Source organism: Cebus imitator, unplaced genomic scaffold (genome assembly GCF_001604975.1).
Source record: "Cebus imitator isolate Cc_AM_T3 unplaced genomic scaffold, Cebus_imitator-1.0 Scaffold56, whole genome shotgun sequence".
NCBI lineage: Eukaryota > Metazoa > Chordata > Mammalia > Primates > Cebidae > Cebus > Cebus imitator.
Window position 1 is genome coordinate 2,972,793 of NW_016107371.1, and position 21,423 is coordinate 2,994,215.

Below are 21,423 nucleotides of genomic sequence, written 5' to 3' on the forward strand. Positions count from 1 at the left end.
CACTTTTCAAAAGAAGACATATATGAGGCCAACAAACATATGGCAAAATGCTCATCATTGCCAATTATTAGAGAAATGCAAAGCAAAACCACATTGAGATACCACCTTATGCCAGCTAGAATGGTGATCATTAAAAAGTCTGGAGACAACAGATGCTGGAGAGGATGTGGAGAAATAGGAACACTTTTACACTGTTGGTGGGAGTGTAAACTAGTTCAACGATTGTGGAAGACAGTGTGGCGCTTCTTCAAGGACCTAAAAATAGAAATTCCATTTTACCCAGCAATACCATTGTTGGGTATATGACCAAAGGATTATAAATCGTTCTGTTGTAAAGACACATGCACACGTATGTTCATAGCTGCACGGTTTACAATAGCAAAGACCTGGAACCAACCCAAATGTCCATCGAGGATAGACTGGACAAGGAAAATGTGGCACATAGACACCATGGAATACTATGCAGCCATAAAAAACGATGAGTTTGTGTCTTTTGTAGGGACATGGATGAATCTGGAAACCATCATTCTCAGCAAACTGACACAAGAACAGAAAATCAAATCCGCATGTTCTCACTCATAGATGGGTGTTGAACAATGAGAGCACATGGACAGAGGGAGGGGAACATCACACACTGGGGTCTGTTGGAGGGGGGCCAAGGGAGGGACAGCAGTGTGGTGGGGAGGTCAGGGAGGGATAACATGGGGAGAAATGCCAGATTAGGTGATGGGGGGATGGAGGCAGCAAGCCACATTGCCGTGTGTGTACCTATGCAACAATCCTATATGATGTGCACATGTACCCCAGAACCTAAAGTACAATTAAAAAAAAAGAATAATCAATAAAATTAATTTCTTATTCCTACTAATAGATCAGTAAACTGAAGTCATACAACTAACAATCACAGAGTTAGAGCACTAACAATCACAGAGCACCAAGTTGCCTGACTCTAGAGCTTGTGGCTTGTGCACTAAAGTATTCTGTCACACTGTTTATTAGTTAAAAGTTATTTTGGTAAAGCAAAATAAACTCCTTAAGAGAACTTAATTAAATGATATTGTCTGTCATCATCAGTAACGCAAATGAGTTGAGCTTTATTTTCAGAATGGATTGATGCCAATCATACTATACTTTCTTAACAAGACCATATAACTTAGTGCTTCTCAAACTATTTCTCTTCATAGCACACATAGAAAATGTTAATATACATTGTATACTAGAGTAAACAAAATGTGATTTGGAGATGTTTATATGAGGTTTGGTAATAATTTTTTAATAATTTTATTTATCCCATAATTATAAAAATAAAAATGCAAAGTCTCATGAATTATAGCTTTCCAACTTGTTTTAAAAATTTTAATGAGAAATTTGAGTTTCTCTGTGAATATAACTTTTCAGTTTCACAGTTATTTTTGGTTTTTTTAGATGGAGTCTTACTCTCTCTCCCAGGCTGGAGTGCAGTGGCACAGTCTCAGCTCACTGCAACTTCTGCCTCCCAGGTTCAAGCGATTCTCGTACCTCAGCCTCCCAAGTAGCTGAGATTACAGGTGCATGTCACCACACCCAGCTAATTTTTGTAATTTTAGTAGAGATGGGGTTTTACCATGTTGGCCAGGCTGATCTTGAACTCCTGATCCCATGTGATCCGACCACTTCAGCCTTTCAAAGTGCTGGGATTACAGGTGTGAGCCACTGCCCAGCATCAATATCAGTTTTTATGTTTCAAATGACTACCTTCATTTCTTCATAACTCAATGTATTTAAATATGATGTCTTTAAATTCTTTATGTTCATTATCTGAAGAAGACTTTCCTTAAAAGGTGACAGAAGTAGAAGATTACTGCCTTTTCTCTCAGAAGCACTATTTTTTATTACTTAGAATTTAGATAATCTTTTTAAAAAATTGATTAAGGTATAATATTTTAGTCTTTAATTCTAATACCTCTTCATTTTCTAAAATTGGAAAATCGTATTATTGTGATAATACAATTGGATTTAGTATCATTTCAACTTTTTTCTACACGTGTTTCAATTATTTCACTTGCTTTTCAGTACATATGAATATTGTTCTTTAGGACTCAAATGAAAAATTACATAAATTTAGTTTCACTTTTTCAAATTAAGTTTTTTATTCTAAATTTATAAACTTTCTTAGAAAACAGTACATTTAAAAAATGTAGTCCTTAAACTTGTGTAAGAATTCCATTCTGTTGCTCCAAAATGCCATGTAAATGTGCATAGTCAACAAAATATTTAAGAATTCCATTCTGGTGCTCCAAAATGCCATGTAAATGTGCGTAGTCAACAAAATATTTTCAGATTACTTGTTTTATCTCCTAAACTCTTCATAGCACTTTTTGTGAACAGGGACCACATTCATAATGTAGCAGGAGAAACTGAGTGGTATGCTGATTCTCTTTCTTTGCACAAAGCCAACAATAACAGGACTACAATGTCTAAGATTTTATTAACGCAATATTTTGATAATATCATTTAATGTGGAATTCATATCTACATGTAATAGCTTTTCTGAGAATAAAAGTTACTTGAATCTCAGGGTCTTCAGAATGAATCTTTGTCTTTACACCTCCTGTCATTGCACAAGTATACAGAGTTGTGCTGTAATTGGATAACATCTTAATTTTTTCAAAGTGTTTATCACTTTGGATTTTTCCTTTTTCGATAATTTATTTTGGTATTTCTTTGCATAACAAACCATATTTGAACAGTAATTTCTTTTCAGAGACTCCAATTTTGCTACTTAACTAAGCACAAGTACCAATGTCAGTAGATCCATCGACTGTCAAAGATTTTTGCTTTCATAAACTTTTGGATTAATGTTGTCTTTGTATAATCTGACATGGTAATATGTTTACTAATGCTATTCAAAAGAGAGACCTCTTGACATTGAATATTATTGAATAAGATGACCAGTGAATCTATAATCGTAGGAAGTATTTTTGCTTTTACTATTAATTACACAACCTTATAACCACATTTTTTGAATGTAATCTGACACTTTTGTGACTATTTTTATTTTTTTTGTGTTTTCAGGTGTTTAAAAATATTTAGAATGGCAGAGCTAGTTTCCTATAGGAAATATATCTTGTCTTAAGGTTCTGTGTCATTTACTTAGCACCACCGATTAATTGAAAATACATTTAGGTTAAGGAAAGGAAGAATTATTTCATACACATTTTTAAAATGTGATATAATCCTTACTAAATGTTTAATATAAAAATTTGAAATTATGATTAAAATAAGTTTTTACTTAACTAAACTTTAAAATTTCAGTTTAATAAAAATTAAATCTGTTTTTAAAGAAAGTATTTAAGGAGATGTTAGCCAGTTATAGTTTCAGAAAATCAAATTTTCTAAATATCATTAAGATTGTCTATGTTCTTAAGGTTTTATAAATTGTGCCAACCGAAAAATAAGCCTGTGGTAAGCAAATTTAACAATTCTGAAATAACATTCATTTAATTTAATAATTAACATTCTAAAATATTCACAGAATACAAATATTATGTATTATCATGATATACATACTTTGAAAAAAATCTATTTTCAAAACAAAATGTTTATAATCCATTTTAAAAATTGGCTTAAATAAATTATATTCAGTTACTCTTTATCATCACAAATAACCTTTTAAATTTTCTAAAGCAAATAACTCATTTTTATAAATTGTTTTATGGTAAAATAATTTAAAGGGTTAATCTTTGATTAATAGTTAAGGTAAAAAGATAATAATGAATACATAAATGCAATAATAAATGCAAAAGTAGCAATTGAAAGAATTACAAAATTAATTGTTCTACTTAATGCTTCTGTACTGTGAGATGTTGATAATTATGATAATAACCTCAACAAATATAGCATGTACTTCCAATGTTAGAAAAATCTGTGAAAAAATCAAATTAAATAAAAAAATTCAAATTTTATGCAAAACACAGAACTTTAATAATTAGAGTTAGCCTATGAGACTGAGATGATTCACTGGGAAGGTCAGAGGTGCCTGCTACTTACTTTAGTCAGTATAAAACACTTTCTGGAGATGCCTGCTACTGAAAGTTTATGTACCCAAATAATAATTACCATTAGTATTATGTCTTTTAATAATTTTGAAAATGAAGATTATAATTTTAAGCACATCATGTAGAATAATGTTCTGTCAGATGTGTTTTTTGCTTCATTTGTTTATTTATTATTTGTTCATCATGGAGCCAACATTTATTAGGCATCTTTTGTAGTGCTAGAGATTATTTTCAACAGTTGGGATCACAGAAATTGTAACAACTAAGTAATTCTTAAATTTTTTAGCAGTCTTGGTTGGATACATATACATAAATTAGTTAACTAGATAAGGTTCTATATTTTAAATTTTTACTTGAAATATTTTCTGAACTCATTAGTGATGATGAAAACTACAAGGTGGAAAACTAAAATTCATCCTAGTTTTCCTTGAATTTGGATTATTTTGACTACCCCAGAATGAACATAAGTCAATACATTCTTGTCTCTGCTTCTGTTTTATCATAAAAAAATATATAATACAGACTGTTTACTCTCTGGATTTTTTCCTTGATGGTTCCTGAACTGTAACACTTTTTAAAAAATTTAAGTTCTAAAAAGTTCATGAATCTGTGTAGTATCTTTTTAAATAACCTCCTTTTGAATTGGGAATGTTTTTAGTAGTCATTATAAATGATAATAGCATGAATATATTCCCATGTGTTAAGATTAAACATACCTTTTAAAACAAGTTTGATTAATTTTTTTCTGGTTTTCAGACAATATTATCCAAATAAGGTAAAAAAAATTATGGTTTTATGTGAATTAGTTTTTTTCTCTGTAAAACTTTTATCTCTTATTAGAATATCAAAAATATTTATTTGAACCTATTAAATATGTTCACTTGATATAATTCATGAGGAAATTTTGACCATGTTTTCCTATATTTCGTTGAAGTGGTGATCTATAAGTAGCTACAAATGTAGTACTATTGTGGAATAAGACATCAAAAAAACTAATATAAATATAAACATTATCATTAATTTGGCATACAGGTTAAGTAACTGGAAATACTTGTTTTATCAAAAAATTCATCTTAAGTATTTAACTGCAAGTACTTATTTTATGACAAAATTTGTTATCTTTTAGTTTCCTCTTCTTGTATTATTTTTTCAGCACTTTAATTGCCTTTAAGATTGATAGTTTCCCTGTTATGTATAAGGAGAGTTCACATTGTATTTAGGAACATAAGCCTTGGAGGGAGGCTGAAGAGCTACGGTTGATGTCCACCAGCCAAAGACAACCAGGAACACATTTTCTTTTGTTTTTGATACGGAGTTTCGCTCTTGTCGCCCATGCTCAAGTGCAATGGCACAATCTCGGCTCACTGCAGCCTCCACCTCCTGGTATCTAGCTATCCTCCTGTCTCAGCCTCCTGCATAGCTGGGATTATAGGCGCCCCTACCATGCCCAGCTAATTTTTGAATTTTCAGTAGAAACAGGATTTTACCATGTTGGCCAAGCTGGTCTCAAACTCCTGACCTCAAGTGATCCTCCCGCCTCAGCTTCCCAAAGTGCTGGGACTACAGGTGCCCAGCACCATGCCCAGCTAATTTTGTAGAGACAGGGTTTCACCATTATGGCCAGGCTGGTCTCCAACTCCTGACCTCAGATGATCTGCTCACCTCAGCCTCTGAAAGTGCTGGGATCACAGATGTGAGCCACTGCACCTGGCCAAGGAACACATTTCGAATAAAAAAAAAGTTGGCTACAGCAAGGCAGGACACAAACCTTGTGAAACTGTGGGTAATCTCAATAAGGAGTTAAAAGACACTTATACAAGTTGGGCTTGTATTTGGTGATTTGAGGGAGGATTTTAAAAATGGGGTCTTTGTTGAATTTGATGCTGTTAGAAAGTGGGGGCAGTCTGAGGATCTTACTTTTTATCTAGGAGATGGGAGAAAGAACAGTGGTAGAGTTGTTTCTAGAGAAGAAGTAATAGTCACTTGTGGAAGTTAGGGAAGGGGACTGTTTGGTTATTTTTTGTTACACGGCATCTTTGCCTTTATCTCTGTTCAGGCATGATGATGGAGTAGTATTGTTCTTGCTTTGTTCTGTAATAGTTACAGTGAGTTTTTGGCTGATGTTGATATGTTATGTGTACTAGGGGGATCAAAGCCCAACTGATAGCGACTAGGTCAGCTAACAGCTGATAGCTATGAGGACAGCTTTCCCTCCTCCTCCCCCACTACTTTTAAATTCCTTTTCTACTATTTACGAGCTGTGTGATTTTAGGCAAGGTATATAACATTGGACTCAATTTACACATCTGAAAAATGGGGATGTACTTCACAGGATTATTTTGAAAAATAAATTAGTGGATACATGTAAAGTGCCCATAACTCAGTGCTAAGTTTAGCTAAACCACTCTTACCACCACTACCACCACCACCACACCACTGCAATAATAATAAAAAGGTATAATACTCTTTATCACTCACATTAACTAATGGCATCATATCTTCAAGCCCTCATACCCATTATAGAAATAGAATCTGCCACGTAGACTTTTATTAGTGATGGAAAAACACTGTCAAATTCTTTCTGTTCAATGTTGTATATGAAATATATTTATTTATTGGTTAGTAGAACTTACTTTTTCTACAAACTTTCTTTTTTATTTTTATTTATTTTATTTTTTAATATATATTTTATTGCATTTTAGGTTTTGGGGTACATGTGAAGTACATGCAAAATTGTTGAATAGCTACATACATGGCAATGTGGTTTGCTGCCTTCCTCCCCATCACCTATATCTGGCATTTCTCCCCATGTTATCCTTTTTCCTCTATTCTAAATCATATTCATTTTTGTCCCTCAAGAAAAAAAAATCGTCAACTTTTATTTTTTTTTTTTTACCTCCTACATCTAAAGTTCCACAGAATTAACCTCCTAAGTGTATTTTTTTTTTCATTCTTTTCCACTGCCTTAATTCAGAACCTCATAATTTCCTACTTGGATTATTGGAATAATCCAGTTATCTTTATGACACTAGATTTGTTCCTGGTTCCTAGGTTTAACTATCGGATTACAACCAGACTATCTGCTAATACAAAACATCTGATGATATCCCTTTTGCCTCCATGATAAAAGTTCAAAATGCTTGTCATGTTTTATAAGCCTTTTTCAATTTTTACCCAACTTTCATTTATTGCCTATGCTGCCACTTCAGATTTTGATCCCAATTTCAGTTTCTACTTAACTATTTTCTGTATCTTATTTTTGTGCCATTTCAAATTCTCTGTGCAAAGAAGTATAATATAGAAAATAATGTAAAAGGGCCAGGTGAGGTGGCTCATGCCTGTAATCCCAGCACTTTGGGAGGCTGAGGCGGCCGGATCACAAGGTCAAGATATCGAGACTATCCTGGCCAACATGGTGAAGCCCTGTCCCTACTGAAAATACAAAAAAATTAGCTGGGCGTAGTGGTGCGAGCCTGTAGTCCCAGCTACTTGGGAGGCTGAGGCAGGAGAATTGCTTGAACCCGGGAAGTGGCGGTTGCAGTGAGCCGAGGTTGCGACACTGCACTCCAGCCTGGCACCTGGTGACAGAGTGAGACAATGTCTTAAAAAAAAAAAAAAAAAAAAAAAAAAAAATTAGCTGGACATGGTGGAGAGCGCCTGTAATCCCAGCTACTTGGGAGGTTGTGGCAAGATAATTTCTTGGACCTGGAAGGCAGAGGTTGCAGTGAACCAAGATCGCACGACTGCACTCCAGCCTGGGTGACAGACTGAGACTCCATCTCAATCAATCAATCAATCAATCAATAAATGTAAAAGAGATTTTGTATAATATTAAAATCTAGAATAATTTTTTATGTGTGGCTACAAATGTGTGGATTCAGTTATATATTTTACTGCCATCTAGTGGTAACTACTTTCAGGGTATTTTTTTTTTAAAATGTGATCCACTGCTTTACACGCAGTCTGACACTCTTCCTGCTTACTGCCATTACACTGACAATATGATCTTTGGAAATCATATTTACAAAGGTTTTTTTAATGCTCTGACATGCTCTTATTTCATAAACACACCTAAACTGTCACAACATGCAACTCAAACAAAAGACTGTAGGATCAGGGGTAGAATGACATATTCAAAGAATTGCATTGATTTTCGGGTGTCTTTAGATTAAAACCAAAGGTGTTTTGTTTTGTTTACATTTAGTTCTTTTGGAAAGTAAAATTAACAGTATAATTATAATGTCAAGAAGAATTCTTTCTTTCTCTCAAATAGTGACTGAGTTATTGCTAAATGTTAGGCCCTACATTAGGTATTATTTACACTAATAAAGACTCTGGATGAAGAGCATGAGCAGTTTGGGTAACCATTGAACTTTTTTTTAGATTCTTGCTTAACCATACAGTGGGGTGTAAGCAGTGATGTATTGGTAAATATTTGACAACAAGCTCACCAAAATAAAAAGATCTGATTTACAGCATTAGCCTGTTTCCGTGGTGTCAGTATCCATGGCTTAGTTTAAGCTACCAGTGTGACATCACTGAACACAGAATTGGGAGGAGATGTTCATGAGAGACTCTTGGCTCCAACAACTACTGAATAAAGAATTATGACTTGCGTCATACTGTTCTGCCTCTTATATTTGAAATCACTCTCTCCTTGGCTTATATTTTATTAGACAACCTGAACATATTTTATGTTCCTAGACCACTTGTATCTATTGTAGGCTTTTATTTACTTATTTTTAACAAGTTTGTTGTTTATTTCCTAATGAGCCTAGATGTCCTAGAGAGTCCTCATTTGAGACAAGTCTCTCTCTGGCTTTAGTTGACATTATGTTTAACCATATGTAACATAGATCTCATAACCATGTGCTTAAATAAAGAAGTTTATGTTTTTCTCATGTTAAAAGAAGTATGGAGGTAGACAGCTCAAGGATGATACTACTGCTCAAGGAAGTTAACAGAGACCTGTGTTTCTCTTGCTTAATGCCCTGCTACTACAATGTGTGGCTCTCAAACTCAAGGTTAAAAGAGGGCTATCGTGTTATAGGCAGCAGGACCACATTACAGTTAAAAAGTTGGAAGAACAAAGTATGAAAGGTGTAGGCCAGTTGGGCCTATGTCTTTTCATTAAGTAGCTTTGTAGAAGTTGTACCTAATAAACTTCTATCTAAATCTTACTGGCCTGAATCATAGCCACAAGAGAACCTAGAAAAGAAATTTGATAGACCAGGCACACTGCTGCCCTGAATAAAATTTGGATTCTATTTATAAGAAAGTAGAGAGATTAGATACTCAGCAGGCAATCAACTATATTTGTCACATTCTCTTTGCCTTTGGTCCTAGTTCAACCTCATGGATTTTATAAAGCTATTAATTCTTATTGCTATCTTGCCAACTTTCAGTTTAAGAAAAGTATTATTTGAACCTTAAATCATGAAGTTCTGGGTTTACTAGAGCTGCTTTAACTGAACATAATTCTAGACTTAAAATGTTTTGGTAGTTAGGATATCCTCCGTTTTTACTCCTATATTTCCTCCCTCACGGTTAGAGCTGCTTTAAAAAATGTTCCTGGCTTCCTCTTACCTCCCTCTTCTATTCTACCCTGTGAGATGAGGAAGTGAGCATTAGAAGCAATTTCTCTGTCTTTCCTCTTTCTCTTGGGAACAAGCTGCTCACAGAGAGCACACATTCTCTCCTGCGCCTGCCACAAGTTTTATAGAAACAGGCTGTAAAATAGCCTCAGACCAATATAGTCTGTGCCTGGATGGGTGTGTCTGTATGATTCTGAATTTTTGTATTAGGAATCCCAGTTTTTACATGGAGACTAATTCTAGTTTCTCTTTTGTTAGTAATAGAGGTCATATTTCATGTGTCACCTACCTCTTTTTTCTGTTTCTGAATTAGGTTAGTAGTTAGCCAAGGAATAGTCTACTGAGAATTACTTTTAAAAAGCAGCTTGTTGCTGTTTCTTGAAACAGGTTGAATGTGGTTTGTTGTTATCTCTTTCTAGCCTTAAAGAGACCAAGCCCAACATCAGAATTGTTATATAAAATTTAATATTAAATATGCAATCTTTTGATTTTTAATTTCAGGAAAGTTTTTCATCTCATTGACTATTTTTACTGTAAAACTGGGAATACTTTAAAGAAACCTTATGACTACAGCATATATAAAGGTGCCAGAGTGCCTACATTTCACAAAGAAAAAAATGATTTTCATAGAAGCAGAGCTCAGAAGCATCATGACAGCTGATGAGAAAGCTACAAAGATTTTAGGGTCTGCCTATATCACGGATTCTGTGTCAGCAAAGAAAAGTTTAGTTTCGAGTAATAGAAACCCCAGATGAGGCTGGCTTTAAAATTAAAGATAATTCATTTGTTTACCTCATTGAAACTTCAGAAGTACAAGAGGTGATTCAGGTGGGGATTGATCCTGAATCTCTTGTAAAGTGACTTAGAACATAATTTCTTTATTTGTATTTTTAATTGTTACTTTGTGGATATTGATTCCATTTGGGGAAGGCTCTTGACTTATGCCCTTAAATTGTCTTCTAGTAGCTGTAAGAGTTAAGTGGATTCTGAATCATGAAATAATAAGTCTGTGTCTCAGTACTGTCAGACGAATGTACTTAAGAGGCACTGTGATTGGACCAGCTTAGGTCATTGTGCTAGTCATTCTGAACAGCAATGGTACATTCTGATTAGCTCGGCTAATCATGGCTCACCCCTGCAGCAGTTGAGGCCAGTTCAATCAAAACCACAAAGCTTAGAATGTATGAGACATTCCTTCCATTTCAAGAAGAAATAAAAATAGATGACAGAAAGCCAATAACAGATATTCCTTACGGTTGCTTCTAGACTACATTTCCCATTTTCTTCATTCAGAAAACTCTAACGCTAAAATTCACCTACTTTTAGCTTGTAATCTAACACATTTTTAGAGAATAGACATAAATTAAAGGTTAAACAGATTATTTCACAGTGTGAAATGATTTTCTATCCATTACTTTTTAAATTGCTAAAGAAACTTTTCTATGAAAGTGTTAAAAACACAATTTGTTTGGAGAAATTATGTTAAAAACATGTCCACATTTAAAAGAAAATTCTGTGTTGTCTAATCTAGTGACTCATCATCCTCATGGTCTCAGACATGCCTCTTAGTTGATACCCCTCTTTTAATGTGGTGTTTTAAAAAGAACACCATGTTTAAAATATGATCAGATCACGTAGAAACACTTGTTGAAATTTAATAACCTTCTTTCACAGGGCTCAGGCTCAGCAGAGTCTTTGGTTATATCTGCCTCCTCATCTTATTTGGGGCCTAGCTCCAGCAAGCACCACACTGTTTTCTGTTTATTTGTTGTTTTGTTATTTTTTTTTTTGCTGGCTCTTATGCATCTATGGCCCAGGCAAGTTTGATAGGAGTGGTGGGAAAGAAGCTGCAAAGTAGATATGAGAGCTTCATTGAAGAGAGCTTTACTTCAAGTAAAGAGCAGAATTATTTAAAAGAGATTACATTTTTAAAAAATTTCTATAGCTTTAGGGGTACAAGTGGTTTTTGGTTACATGGATTAATTGTGTAGTAATGAAGCCTGAGCTTTTAGTGTATCTTTCCCCCAGATAGTGTATATTATACCCAATAGGTGATTTTTTCATCTCTCACTCCCATCTTACGCTCCCCTATTCTGAGTCTCCAATGTTCATTATACCACTCTGTGTACCTTTTATGCCCATGGCTTAGCTCCCACTTATGAGTAAGAACTTACAATATTTGTTTTTTCATTCCTGAGTTACTTCATGTAGGATAGTGGCCTCCAGTTCCATCCAAGTTGTTGCAAAGGAGATGATTTCATTATTTTTTATTGCTGAATAGTATTCCATGGTATATATGTACCACGTTTTCTTTATCCACTCATAAGATGATGGACACTTAGGTTGATTTCTCATCTTTGTCATTGTAAATTGTGCTGTGATAAACAAACATGTGCAGGTGTCTTTTCAATGTAATGACTTCTTTTCCTTTGGATGGATACTCTCAGTAGTGGGTTTGCTGAATTGAATGGTAGATCGACTTTTAGTTCTTTGAGAAATCTCTATACTGTTTTCCATAGAAGCTGTACTAATTTACATTTCCACCAGTGGTATATAAGCATTCCATTTTCAGCACATTCGTGCCAACATCTATTGTTTTATGACTTTTTAATAGTGGCCATTCTTGACTGGGGTAAGGTGGTATCTTACTGTGATTTTAATTTGCATTTTCCTTATGATTAGAGATGTTAAGCACTTTTTCATATTTGTTGGCAATTTGTGTATTTTCTTTTGAGAAATATCTGTTTGTCTACTAATTTAGTGGGGTTGTTTTTGTTTTTTGTTTTTTGGTTTTTTTGTTTTGTTTTTTGCTGATTTGACTTCCTTATAGAATCTGGATATTTGTCCTTTGTTGATGTACAGTTTGTGAATATTTTTTCCAGTTCTCCAGGTTGTCTATTTGCTCTGTTGATTATTTCTTTTGCTGTGCAGAAGCTTTTGGGTTTAATTAAGTCTTATTTATTTTGGCTTCTGTTGTATTTGCTTTTGGGAGCTTAGTCATAAATTATTTGCCAAGTCCATGTCCAGAAGAGTTTTTCATAAGTTTTCTTCTAGAGTTTTTATGGTTTTAGATCATATATTTAATCCTTTAATCCATTTTTGACAATGGTGAGAGATAGGGATCCAGTTTTATTATTCTGAATGTGGCTATCCAATTTTCCAAGTACCATTTATTGAACAGGGGGTCCCTTCTCCAGTGTAGGTTTTTATTTTTCAATCCAGACTCATATTTTTTAAAACACCCTATGAAAAAGTAGGGTGGTCCACTTTTTAAAAAAATTTTTTTGTTTCCATAGGTTTCTGGGGAACAGGTGGTGTTTGGTTCCACAAGTAAGTTGTTTAGTGGTGATTTGTGAGATTTTGGTGCACCCATCACCTAAGCAGTATACACTGAACTCAATTTGTTACTTTTTATCCCTTACTCTCTTCCCACCCTTTCCCCATGAGTCCTCAAAGTCCATCATTCTTATGCCTTTTATCCTCATAGCTTAGATCCCACTTATGAGTGAAAACATATGATGTTTGATTTTTCATTCCCGAGTTCCTTCACTTAAAATAAGGGTCTCCAATCCCATTCAGGTTGCCACAAATGCCAATGTTATGTTTCTTTTTGCATATGAGTAGTATTCATACACACATATACACACACACATCTCTCTCACAGTTTCATCATCCACTTATTGATTGATGGGCATTTGGGCTGGTTCCATATTTTTACAATTGTGAATTATGCTGCTATAAGCATGCATATGCAAGTATCTTTTACGTATCTTGACTTCTTTTCCCTTGAGTAGATACCCAGTAGTGAGATTGCTGGATCAAATGGTAGCTCTACTTTTAGTCCTTTAAGGAATCTCCTGTTTTTCATAGTGGTTGTACTAGTTTACATTCCCACCAGCAGTGTAGAAGTGTTCTCTTTTCATTGTATTCGTGCCAATATCTATTATTTTTTGATTTTTTGATTATGGCCATTCTTGCAGGAGTAAGGTGGCATCACATTATGGTTTTGATTTGCATTTCCCTGATAATTAGTGATATTGAGCATTTTTTCGTGTTTGTTTGCCATTCCTATATCTTCTTTTGAGAATTGTCTATTCATGTTCTTAGCCCACTTTTTGATGGGATTGGTTTTTGTTTGTTTGTTTTTTGCTAATTTGTTTGAGTTCCTTGTAGATTCTGGATATTAGTCCTTTGTCAGATATATAGATTGTGAAGATTTTCTCCCACTTTGTCAGTTGTCTGTCTACCCTGCTGCTCAGTGCATGTTTTGTTAGTTATGGTATAGGTATTTGGCTTTATTTCTAGGTTATCTATTCTGTTCCATTGGTCTATATGTCTACATTTATATAAATACCATTCTGTTTTATTTACTGTAGCCTTAAATTTGCAGTCAGGTAATGTGATGCCTGTAGCTTTGTTCATGTTGCTTAGAATTACTTTGGCTATTCTGGCTCGTTTTTTGGTTCTATATGAATGTTAGGATTATCTTTTTTAATTCTGCAAAAAATGATGCTGATACTTTAATAAGAATTGTGTTGAGTCTGTAGATTGCTTTTAACAGTGTGATCATTTTAATGATATTGATTCTTCCAATTCATGAGCATGGGATGTTTTTCCATTTGTTTGTGTCATCTACAATTTCTTTTATCATTGTTTTGTTGTTCTCCTTGCAGAGATCTTTCACCTCTGATACGGTTAGGCTTTGTGTCCCCACCCAAATGTCATCTTGACTTATAATGCCTGAGTGTTTAGGGAAAGACCTGTTGGAAAGTGATTGGATTTATAGGGATAGTTTCTCCTATGCTGTTCTCTTGGTAGTGAGTGAATTCTTACAATAATTTATGGTTTTATAAATGGTAGTGTTTTTTTCTGTACTGACACACATTCACTCTTGCATGCTGCCATGTAAGGCATATCTCTCCTTCTCCTTCTGCCATGATTGTAAATTTCCTGAGGCCTCCCCAGCCATGCAGAACTGTAAGCCTCTTTCCTTTTTATTACCCAGTGTTGGGTATTTCTTTATAGCAGTGTGAGAACAAACTAATGCAACCTTCTTGGTGAAGCATATTCTCAGGTATTTTATGTGTAATGAATCACCTTTGTTGACTTCTGTATGTTGAATCATCCTTGGATGCCTGGAATAAAACCCACTTAGTTGTGGTGAATTATCTTTTTGATAGGTTATTGGATTTGGTTTGCTAGTATTTTTGAGGATTTTTGCATTTCAGTTCATCAGAGATATTGATCTCTGGCTAATTCTTTTTGTTGTGTCCTTTCCTGGCTCCGATATCAGAGTGATACTGGTTTCATAACATGAGTCCAGGAGGATTCCCTCCTTCTTAATCTTTTGATGGTTTCAGTAGTATTGGTATCAGATCTTCTTTGAATGTTTAGTAGATTCCATGTGTTAATTCATCTGGTTTTGAGTTTTTTTTTTGTTTGAAGATTTTTTCTTTCTTTTTTTTGAGACGGAGTTTCACTCTTTTTGCCCAGGCTGGAGTGCAATGGCATGATCTCAGCTCACTGCAACTTTCACCTACTGGATTCAAGTGATTCTCCTCCTTCAGCTTCCCAAGTAGCTGGGATTACAGGCATGCACTACCATGCCTGGCTAATTTTGTGTTTTTAATAGAGATGGGGTTTCTCCATGTTGGTCAGGCTGGTCTCGAACTCCCCACCTCGGGTGATCTGCCCGCCTCAGCCTCCCAAAGTGCTGGAATTGCAGGCATGAGCCACCATGCCCTGTCCTGTTTTAAGATTTTTTATTGCTGATTCAATCTCACTACTCATTATTGATCCCCTATAGGGGATCATCAATTGTGCACCATTTTCTAGAGATTTGAATATTTAAGACCGTCATCTTTTAAATATAAGTTGAAAATATTGTCATGAATAAAATAAAACAAAAATTAATTTAACTGGCATCTGATTCATAGAATCTTTTTCATAGCCTCGATGTGATTTATAGAATTGTAATCTTACAATTGGATCTTAAAGTACAAAACAATAAAAAGATTCTATGAATCAGATGCCAGTTAAATTAATTTTTGTTTTATTTTATTCATGACAATATTTTCAACTTATATTTAAAAGATGACGGTCTTAAATATTTTCAACAATCTTAATTGGATATTAAGATTACGTGAAAATCTTTTAGATCCCAATTTGAGTCCTCAAAAATTTGAACGCATGGGAAGTTACAAAAGGAATAAACAAAAGAAGACATGTAAGATTAAAGAGTTTAAAATGGGGAAGATGGGCCTAAAAGGAGAATAAACATTCTGAAGAGAAAGGGAGAAGGAAATTGGAGCCCTAGAAATATCAGTAGAGAATGAAGGGAAGGCAGTAGTGATATTAAAGGTGATACAAATGAAAGTCTGGGATAGATGAATAAGAGTAGCTAGAAACAAGATGATTGATAGAGAAGAGCACTGGCAGCGGAGTGTGCCTTACAGTTGGAGGAACACCACAAGAGAACTCACTGAGGAGGTAAAAGTGAATGGAAGGAAAAGTAAGATGGAAGAAGAATTGCTATTAACTGTAATGTTTCTGAAATTTTCTCATCAGCTTGAAAGAATAAAAATAGGCCAGGCGTGGTAGCTCTCACTTGTAATCTGAGCACTTTGGGAGGCCACGGTGGGCAGATCATGAGGTCAGGAGATTGAGGCCATCTGGCTAACATGGTGAAATCCCGTCTCACTAAAAATACAGAAAATTAGCCAGACGAGGTGGTGTGCACCTGAAGTGCCCGCTACCCAGGAGGCTGAGGCAGGAGAATTGCTTGAACCCAGCAGGTGGAGGTTGCAGTGAGCCAAGATTGTACCATTGCACTCCAGCCTGGGTGACAGAGCGAGACTCTAATTTACAAAAAAAAAAAAAAAAAGGAAAGGAAGAAAGAATAAAAATAAGCCGTAAAAAAAAAAAATGGATTTTTTTCCAGTTTGATGTGAACTGTGGGGGTATTGTTGAAATTTATTATTGATTTCATTCCTATGAAAATGAATTATTTTGAATTTTTGTTGCCTTTCTCTTTGAATAATCTATCAGTCTTTATTAGAAATCTGAGAGGTAAAAAATCACATTCTTGGTCCACATTTTCCCCATAATCTTTTCAAGATCTACACTCAATTGTAAAATAAAGTTATAGAGGTGAATACCTATACAAATCGTTGAATGGTGCTACCATATATTCCTAGACCATCATTTAAACTTGCTATGTGTGAGACCTAAAAGCGGGACGGTACTTTTTGATCTTTTTCTACTCATCTAACACTGGCCTTTTCTCAGTTTTATATAAAATTATTTGGAGTCATTTAACTATGACTCTCAAAGTTGTCGTACTAATATACAGATAATTGGCTTTTGCTAGGAAGGAATCTATGGCGTTATTTTTAAATTTTTTAAATCACTGAATGAGCATTGCGATGTTAATTGATAAATTAAAATGAGCAAAATTTGATTTAAACTTAGTGTATAACCAACTTCTTAGTTCATAGAGCACATTACTTTTTATTAAATTTCTATAAAAACTGCCGCTTCCTGCATCTTTAGGAAAGCATTGCCTTTTAATTGAGGATTAAGACACTTGTTATTGAATAATTGAAAAGAAGTTACAGAATAGGCCTGTTAAACCATTACTGTACATTTTGTGGTGAAAGCTTAAGCAGCACAATTATCAATAACAAGCACATAAACTTGTTATTTTAGAAATAATGCAATTCATATAGGAGAATGTGATTTATAAATTTCCAAATCCACCAGTTTTAAGCATAGTGCCCAGAAATGCCTTGGATGTAGTTTGCATTTTGTGTTCAGTATTGTGAGGCACTAATCAGCTAAGTACCATAATCCTCCTTACAGGGTATGTTCTTACTTGACCTGGAGCTATATACAGCCACATAGTAACAGCATTAAAGAATAACCTTTTTCTTAACAGGTCCATCACTAGAGGATTCTAGTGTTTCTGTTTTTGTGTAACTTTTTAGTAACTGAGTTTTGAAATAAAGTGATTATAAGCAAGTAGAGACTTTCAAATCATCTGATTAAGGATGGCTCCTATGATTTTGCCAGAGCTAGAAGGATTAAATGAAAGCACTGCCTGGCACACTGTTGATGTATTTTTGTCAACATGATGATTCATGCTCGACAGCTGTGCATTGGTTGAACAAAAGGTAAAATAATTAAAATATATTAAATATTAATTGTGATATGTAAAAATTTATATATTTTATGTTTTGATAAATAGAAATTATTTGATTTATTAAAAGATTTTTGTAGGAATTATAGAAATGGGTCTTTGTTTTTCATGTTTTACAGGATCATATACTTCTGTTAAATCCTTGATTTAATGTGTTTTAACAGCTTCAAATTTTAGCAATGTTATGTTTAAACTATACGGTTAGTTAGCATTATGTAATTGCATTCATGAAGTATTATATTAGTTTATTTAGCAATATCCATGTTTTATAAAGATTTTTAAAAACACGTAGGTTTTTTCTTTCAGATTATTGATTTTTCAAGTGTGATTTACAACCTTTTATTTATAAAGTAACAATTTTTTAATGATCTCTGCTAATGATGCTTATGAATCAGAAATTTGCATATAGGTGGTACTTAATATCATAATATAAAATTTGAATTTACAAAAATTAGTAAATCTTCAAATTCTGCACTGTATGTCCAGTTTTGTCATAATTTTTTAAAATTGCATATTTCTTCAGTTGAGTTAAAATATGTGAATATTACAATGTAGGTTTCCATGTAATCTTTCACTGTTGATAAATGTTTTCAAATGTTCATTAGACTATATTTTCAGAGATTTGATTATTATTTTATCAATATGGTCAGTATTACAGGTGATATTAGTAACACAAATCACATAAGATGGTAAAGCCTATAAATATTAAAATGAGAAAAACTTGATGAATTAATTTATGGCATGTAAACCCTGGATGCCTTTGGGAAATCTGGAAGTGATTTTAATCGGGAAAGAAGCTTCTTTGGAGTTTTCCCATCAGTCAATATGATTTTTGGACGTGGAATTTTAAGGAGTCTAATTGGTAGGATTTCCTATGCAAACTATTTTGGGAAATTAGAATAATATTTATAATGGAATATCAGATGTATTATACAAGCTACAATATTTAGAAATAGGTTAAATAGTCCACATGACAAACAATTGTAAGCAAGGAATAGAAATAATACTTATTATGGTAGATTTAGGATGTTTAAAATGTAGTTTTCTATAAACTGGTTCTAATTAAGAATAGAACACTATGGTGACAGAGAAACCAATTCTAACAACACAGGTGGCAATATAGAGAACTAAAGTGAATTGATATTAGGTAAATATAAAGTGAATATAAATATATACTGATATTGTTATAACAGAAATAGGGATTAATAGAATGCATAGGAGTAAAGATTTAAGGTACTATATGATGTCACAAATACATTTTATTCTAAAGAAAGGCATACTTTTGGATTCTGCCTCTTAATTTCTCAAGATCTTTGAAGGATTAAGTGAAATGTAAAAATCTAAGATGAATCATTCTTTTTCCTTTGAATTATAACAGATGAATTAAATAGTGCTAAATGCCTTATGGTTCTTTAGAGAAGTGTATAAACTATCAATGATATTTTTTCCCTATTAAATACTTTCCACCTGGTGATAATGAATGCTAAGACCAGTAGCAAAGTATGGAGTACATACTTTGCTAAGTACAGTACTTGAATTTTCAGTGATTTTCCTTAGTTCTTTAAAGGAATATATTATTTATGAAATATAGTAATTTAAAATTTAAAGAACAATATATCTGAAGTAATTCATTTTACAGTTGGTAAAGATTGTTTGATAGAATATTTATTATTTTGAAGTAATTGATTTCAGGTTCTTTATTGTTTGATATGTGTATTGTTAGAATGAAATCTTGCATTGTTTCTGGCATAATGTTAATGTACTGTAAGGTACTATACCTTAAAGTGTATTTCTGAAAACCTAAGTTGTATAACAGTGAGAATAGTCATCCCAATTTCAGATTATAACCACTGTTCTATTTTTATAGTGGTTATAGTCTTAAATCCAGTACAAATCAACATCTACAGTATGATTAACATGTTTCTGGCAAATTTCATAATCTCTAGAACAATATGATTACTGAATTTAATACTGAATTCTACTTTCCTAAGGTATGATTTTTAAAAGCACTTGGATGGTTTGCTAGGGACTAATTATTAATAGCGTTTCTCTTGGAACTGAATTCCATAATAGGAAGTAAATATTCCTATTTATCAGTAAGATAAAATACAATCCCTTATTATAAATACTTACTGTATTCACTTTATACTCTACTTACTTTCAAAAATTCATGTTAATTCCTTAAGATAGGAATGAAGTGTTCCTTTTTTTTCTTACTTCTATCCTATAATACTCAGTTTGACATTAAATATATTATGGGAAATCCTTAATGCATTAAACTTTCATGTAGGTGTATTAACTTGATGAAGTTGTGGTATCAATATTATAAGATCATACTACCTAAGAAATGGAAGAGGATTTTAGAATCATTCACCCAGAATAAGGGATGTGTCTTAATCATTTTGTATTCCTAGTTTATATGATAGTGTGTGGCATTTTTTTTCTTACCTGATATATGTTTGTGATAGTAATGTATAAGTTACCATTGCACAAAATCTGTGTTTCTCAATTTAAAGCACAAACTCCTAAGGATTTAATGGTTAGTTTGAAATAACTGGCTAACTGCGAAAGTAGGACTAAGAACTGCAGATTCCTTAAATCTAGTGTTCTTTTCATGATAGACTGCTATCATGCTAGAGTGTTTTTTTTAGTCACTTGTATAAAAATAATGACAAAAATAAAATGAATGATGCATAGTGCACACACACATATACACAAAAACATAGGATGTTGTTTAGGTTAATACTATAAATTTTTGAATGCTTTGATTATACATTTTAAACTGTAGGAGTCTATGGTTTTATGTAACAACTGTAATCTAAAGGATTTGTAATTAAGTCTTAAATGTTTTATATATAAATGTAAATGTTAAAAAATATCATATCCACTTCCTTTATTACAAAGCATTTAAGGAATAAACTTATTTCTTCACTTTCTACAGTACTTATTCCTTTATAGCTCCTGGTTAGTGTTTATCCTGGCTTTCTACTTATGTGAGAATTGAAAGGCGGAGAAGATACAGAAGCCATTCTTGTCAAGCATTAGTTATTGGCTAGCAGATGGGCAGATGTGAAAGTCTTAATGGCTCCTGGGCAAACTCCTGTTAATTGGCCACCCTGATGCTGTAGCCAGCTATGATAATTGCTGGAAGATTTCCATATACTCTTGATGTTCACAGCAGCTTTCTAATGTCCATTTTAAGAACCCTTGTCTTTGCATCTTCAGGCAAGGGCCATCAGCATTAACTTTCCTGGCCTTTATTCCTATAGTCCATTCAACAGTTGTGTAGCTTCTGGTTCCTATATTAAAACCCTTCCTACCTGGAAAACCTAGAGTAACTTCTATTTTGATTAGGGAACCTAATTTATAGATTGGTAGACTGTATTCCAAATACGAGGGAAAAAGGGATTCTGTCACCCAGGGGAGATATTAGAGAAGAGTGCTGATTTTGCCAGGTTGTGTCTTTCCACTCTGTCCTTGCTCTGCTCCTGCCTTTGGGCCAAGAAAACATTGACTAAGAAATTCGCAACTGAACTGTTGACTCTTAGTCATCTTTAACTTCAACTGACTTCACTCTTTCATTATCTTCTGTCCT

General features: G+C 33.6%; 1 protein-coding gene across 49 annotated transcripts in view; it reads left to right on the top strand.

Annotated features, from left to right (window-relative positions):
* The window catches only part of RIMS2 (regulating synaptic membrane exocytosis 2), a 688,984-nt gene that overhangs the window by 296,653 nt on the left and 370,908 nt on the right, over positions 1 to 21,423 (top strand). Inside the window, exon 1 of one of the 49 annotated variants that reach the window (XM_037738678.1) lies at positions 17,515 to 17,802. The exons of the other annotated variants lie outside the window; for them this stretch is intronic. Coding sequence (XP_037594606.1) covers positions 17,717 to 17,802 — 86 coding nt within the window. The 5' untranslated portion in view covers positions 17,515 to 17,716. Of the gene's footprint in view, positions 1 to 17,514; positions 17,803 to 21,423 lie in introns of those variants that run through there. 49 annotated transcript variants of the gene reach the window in all.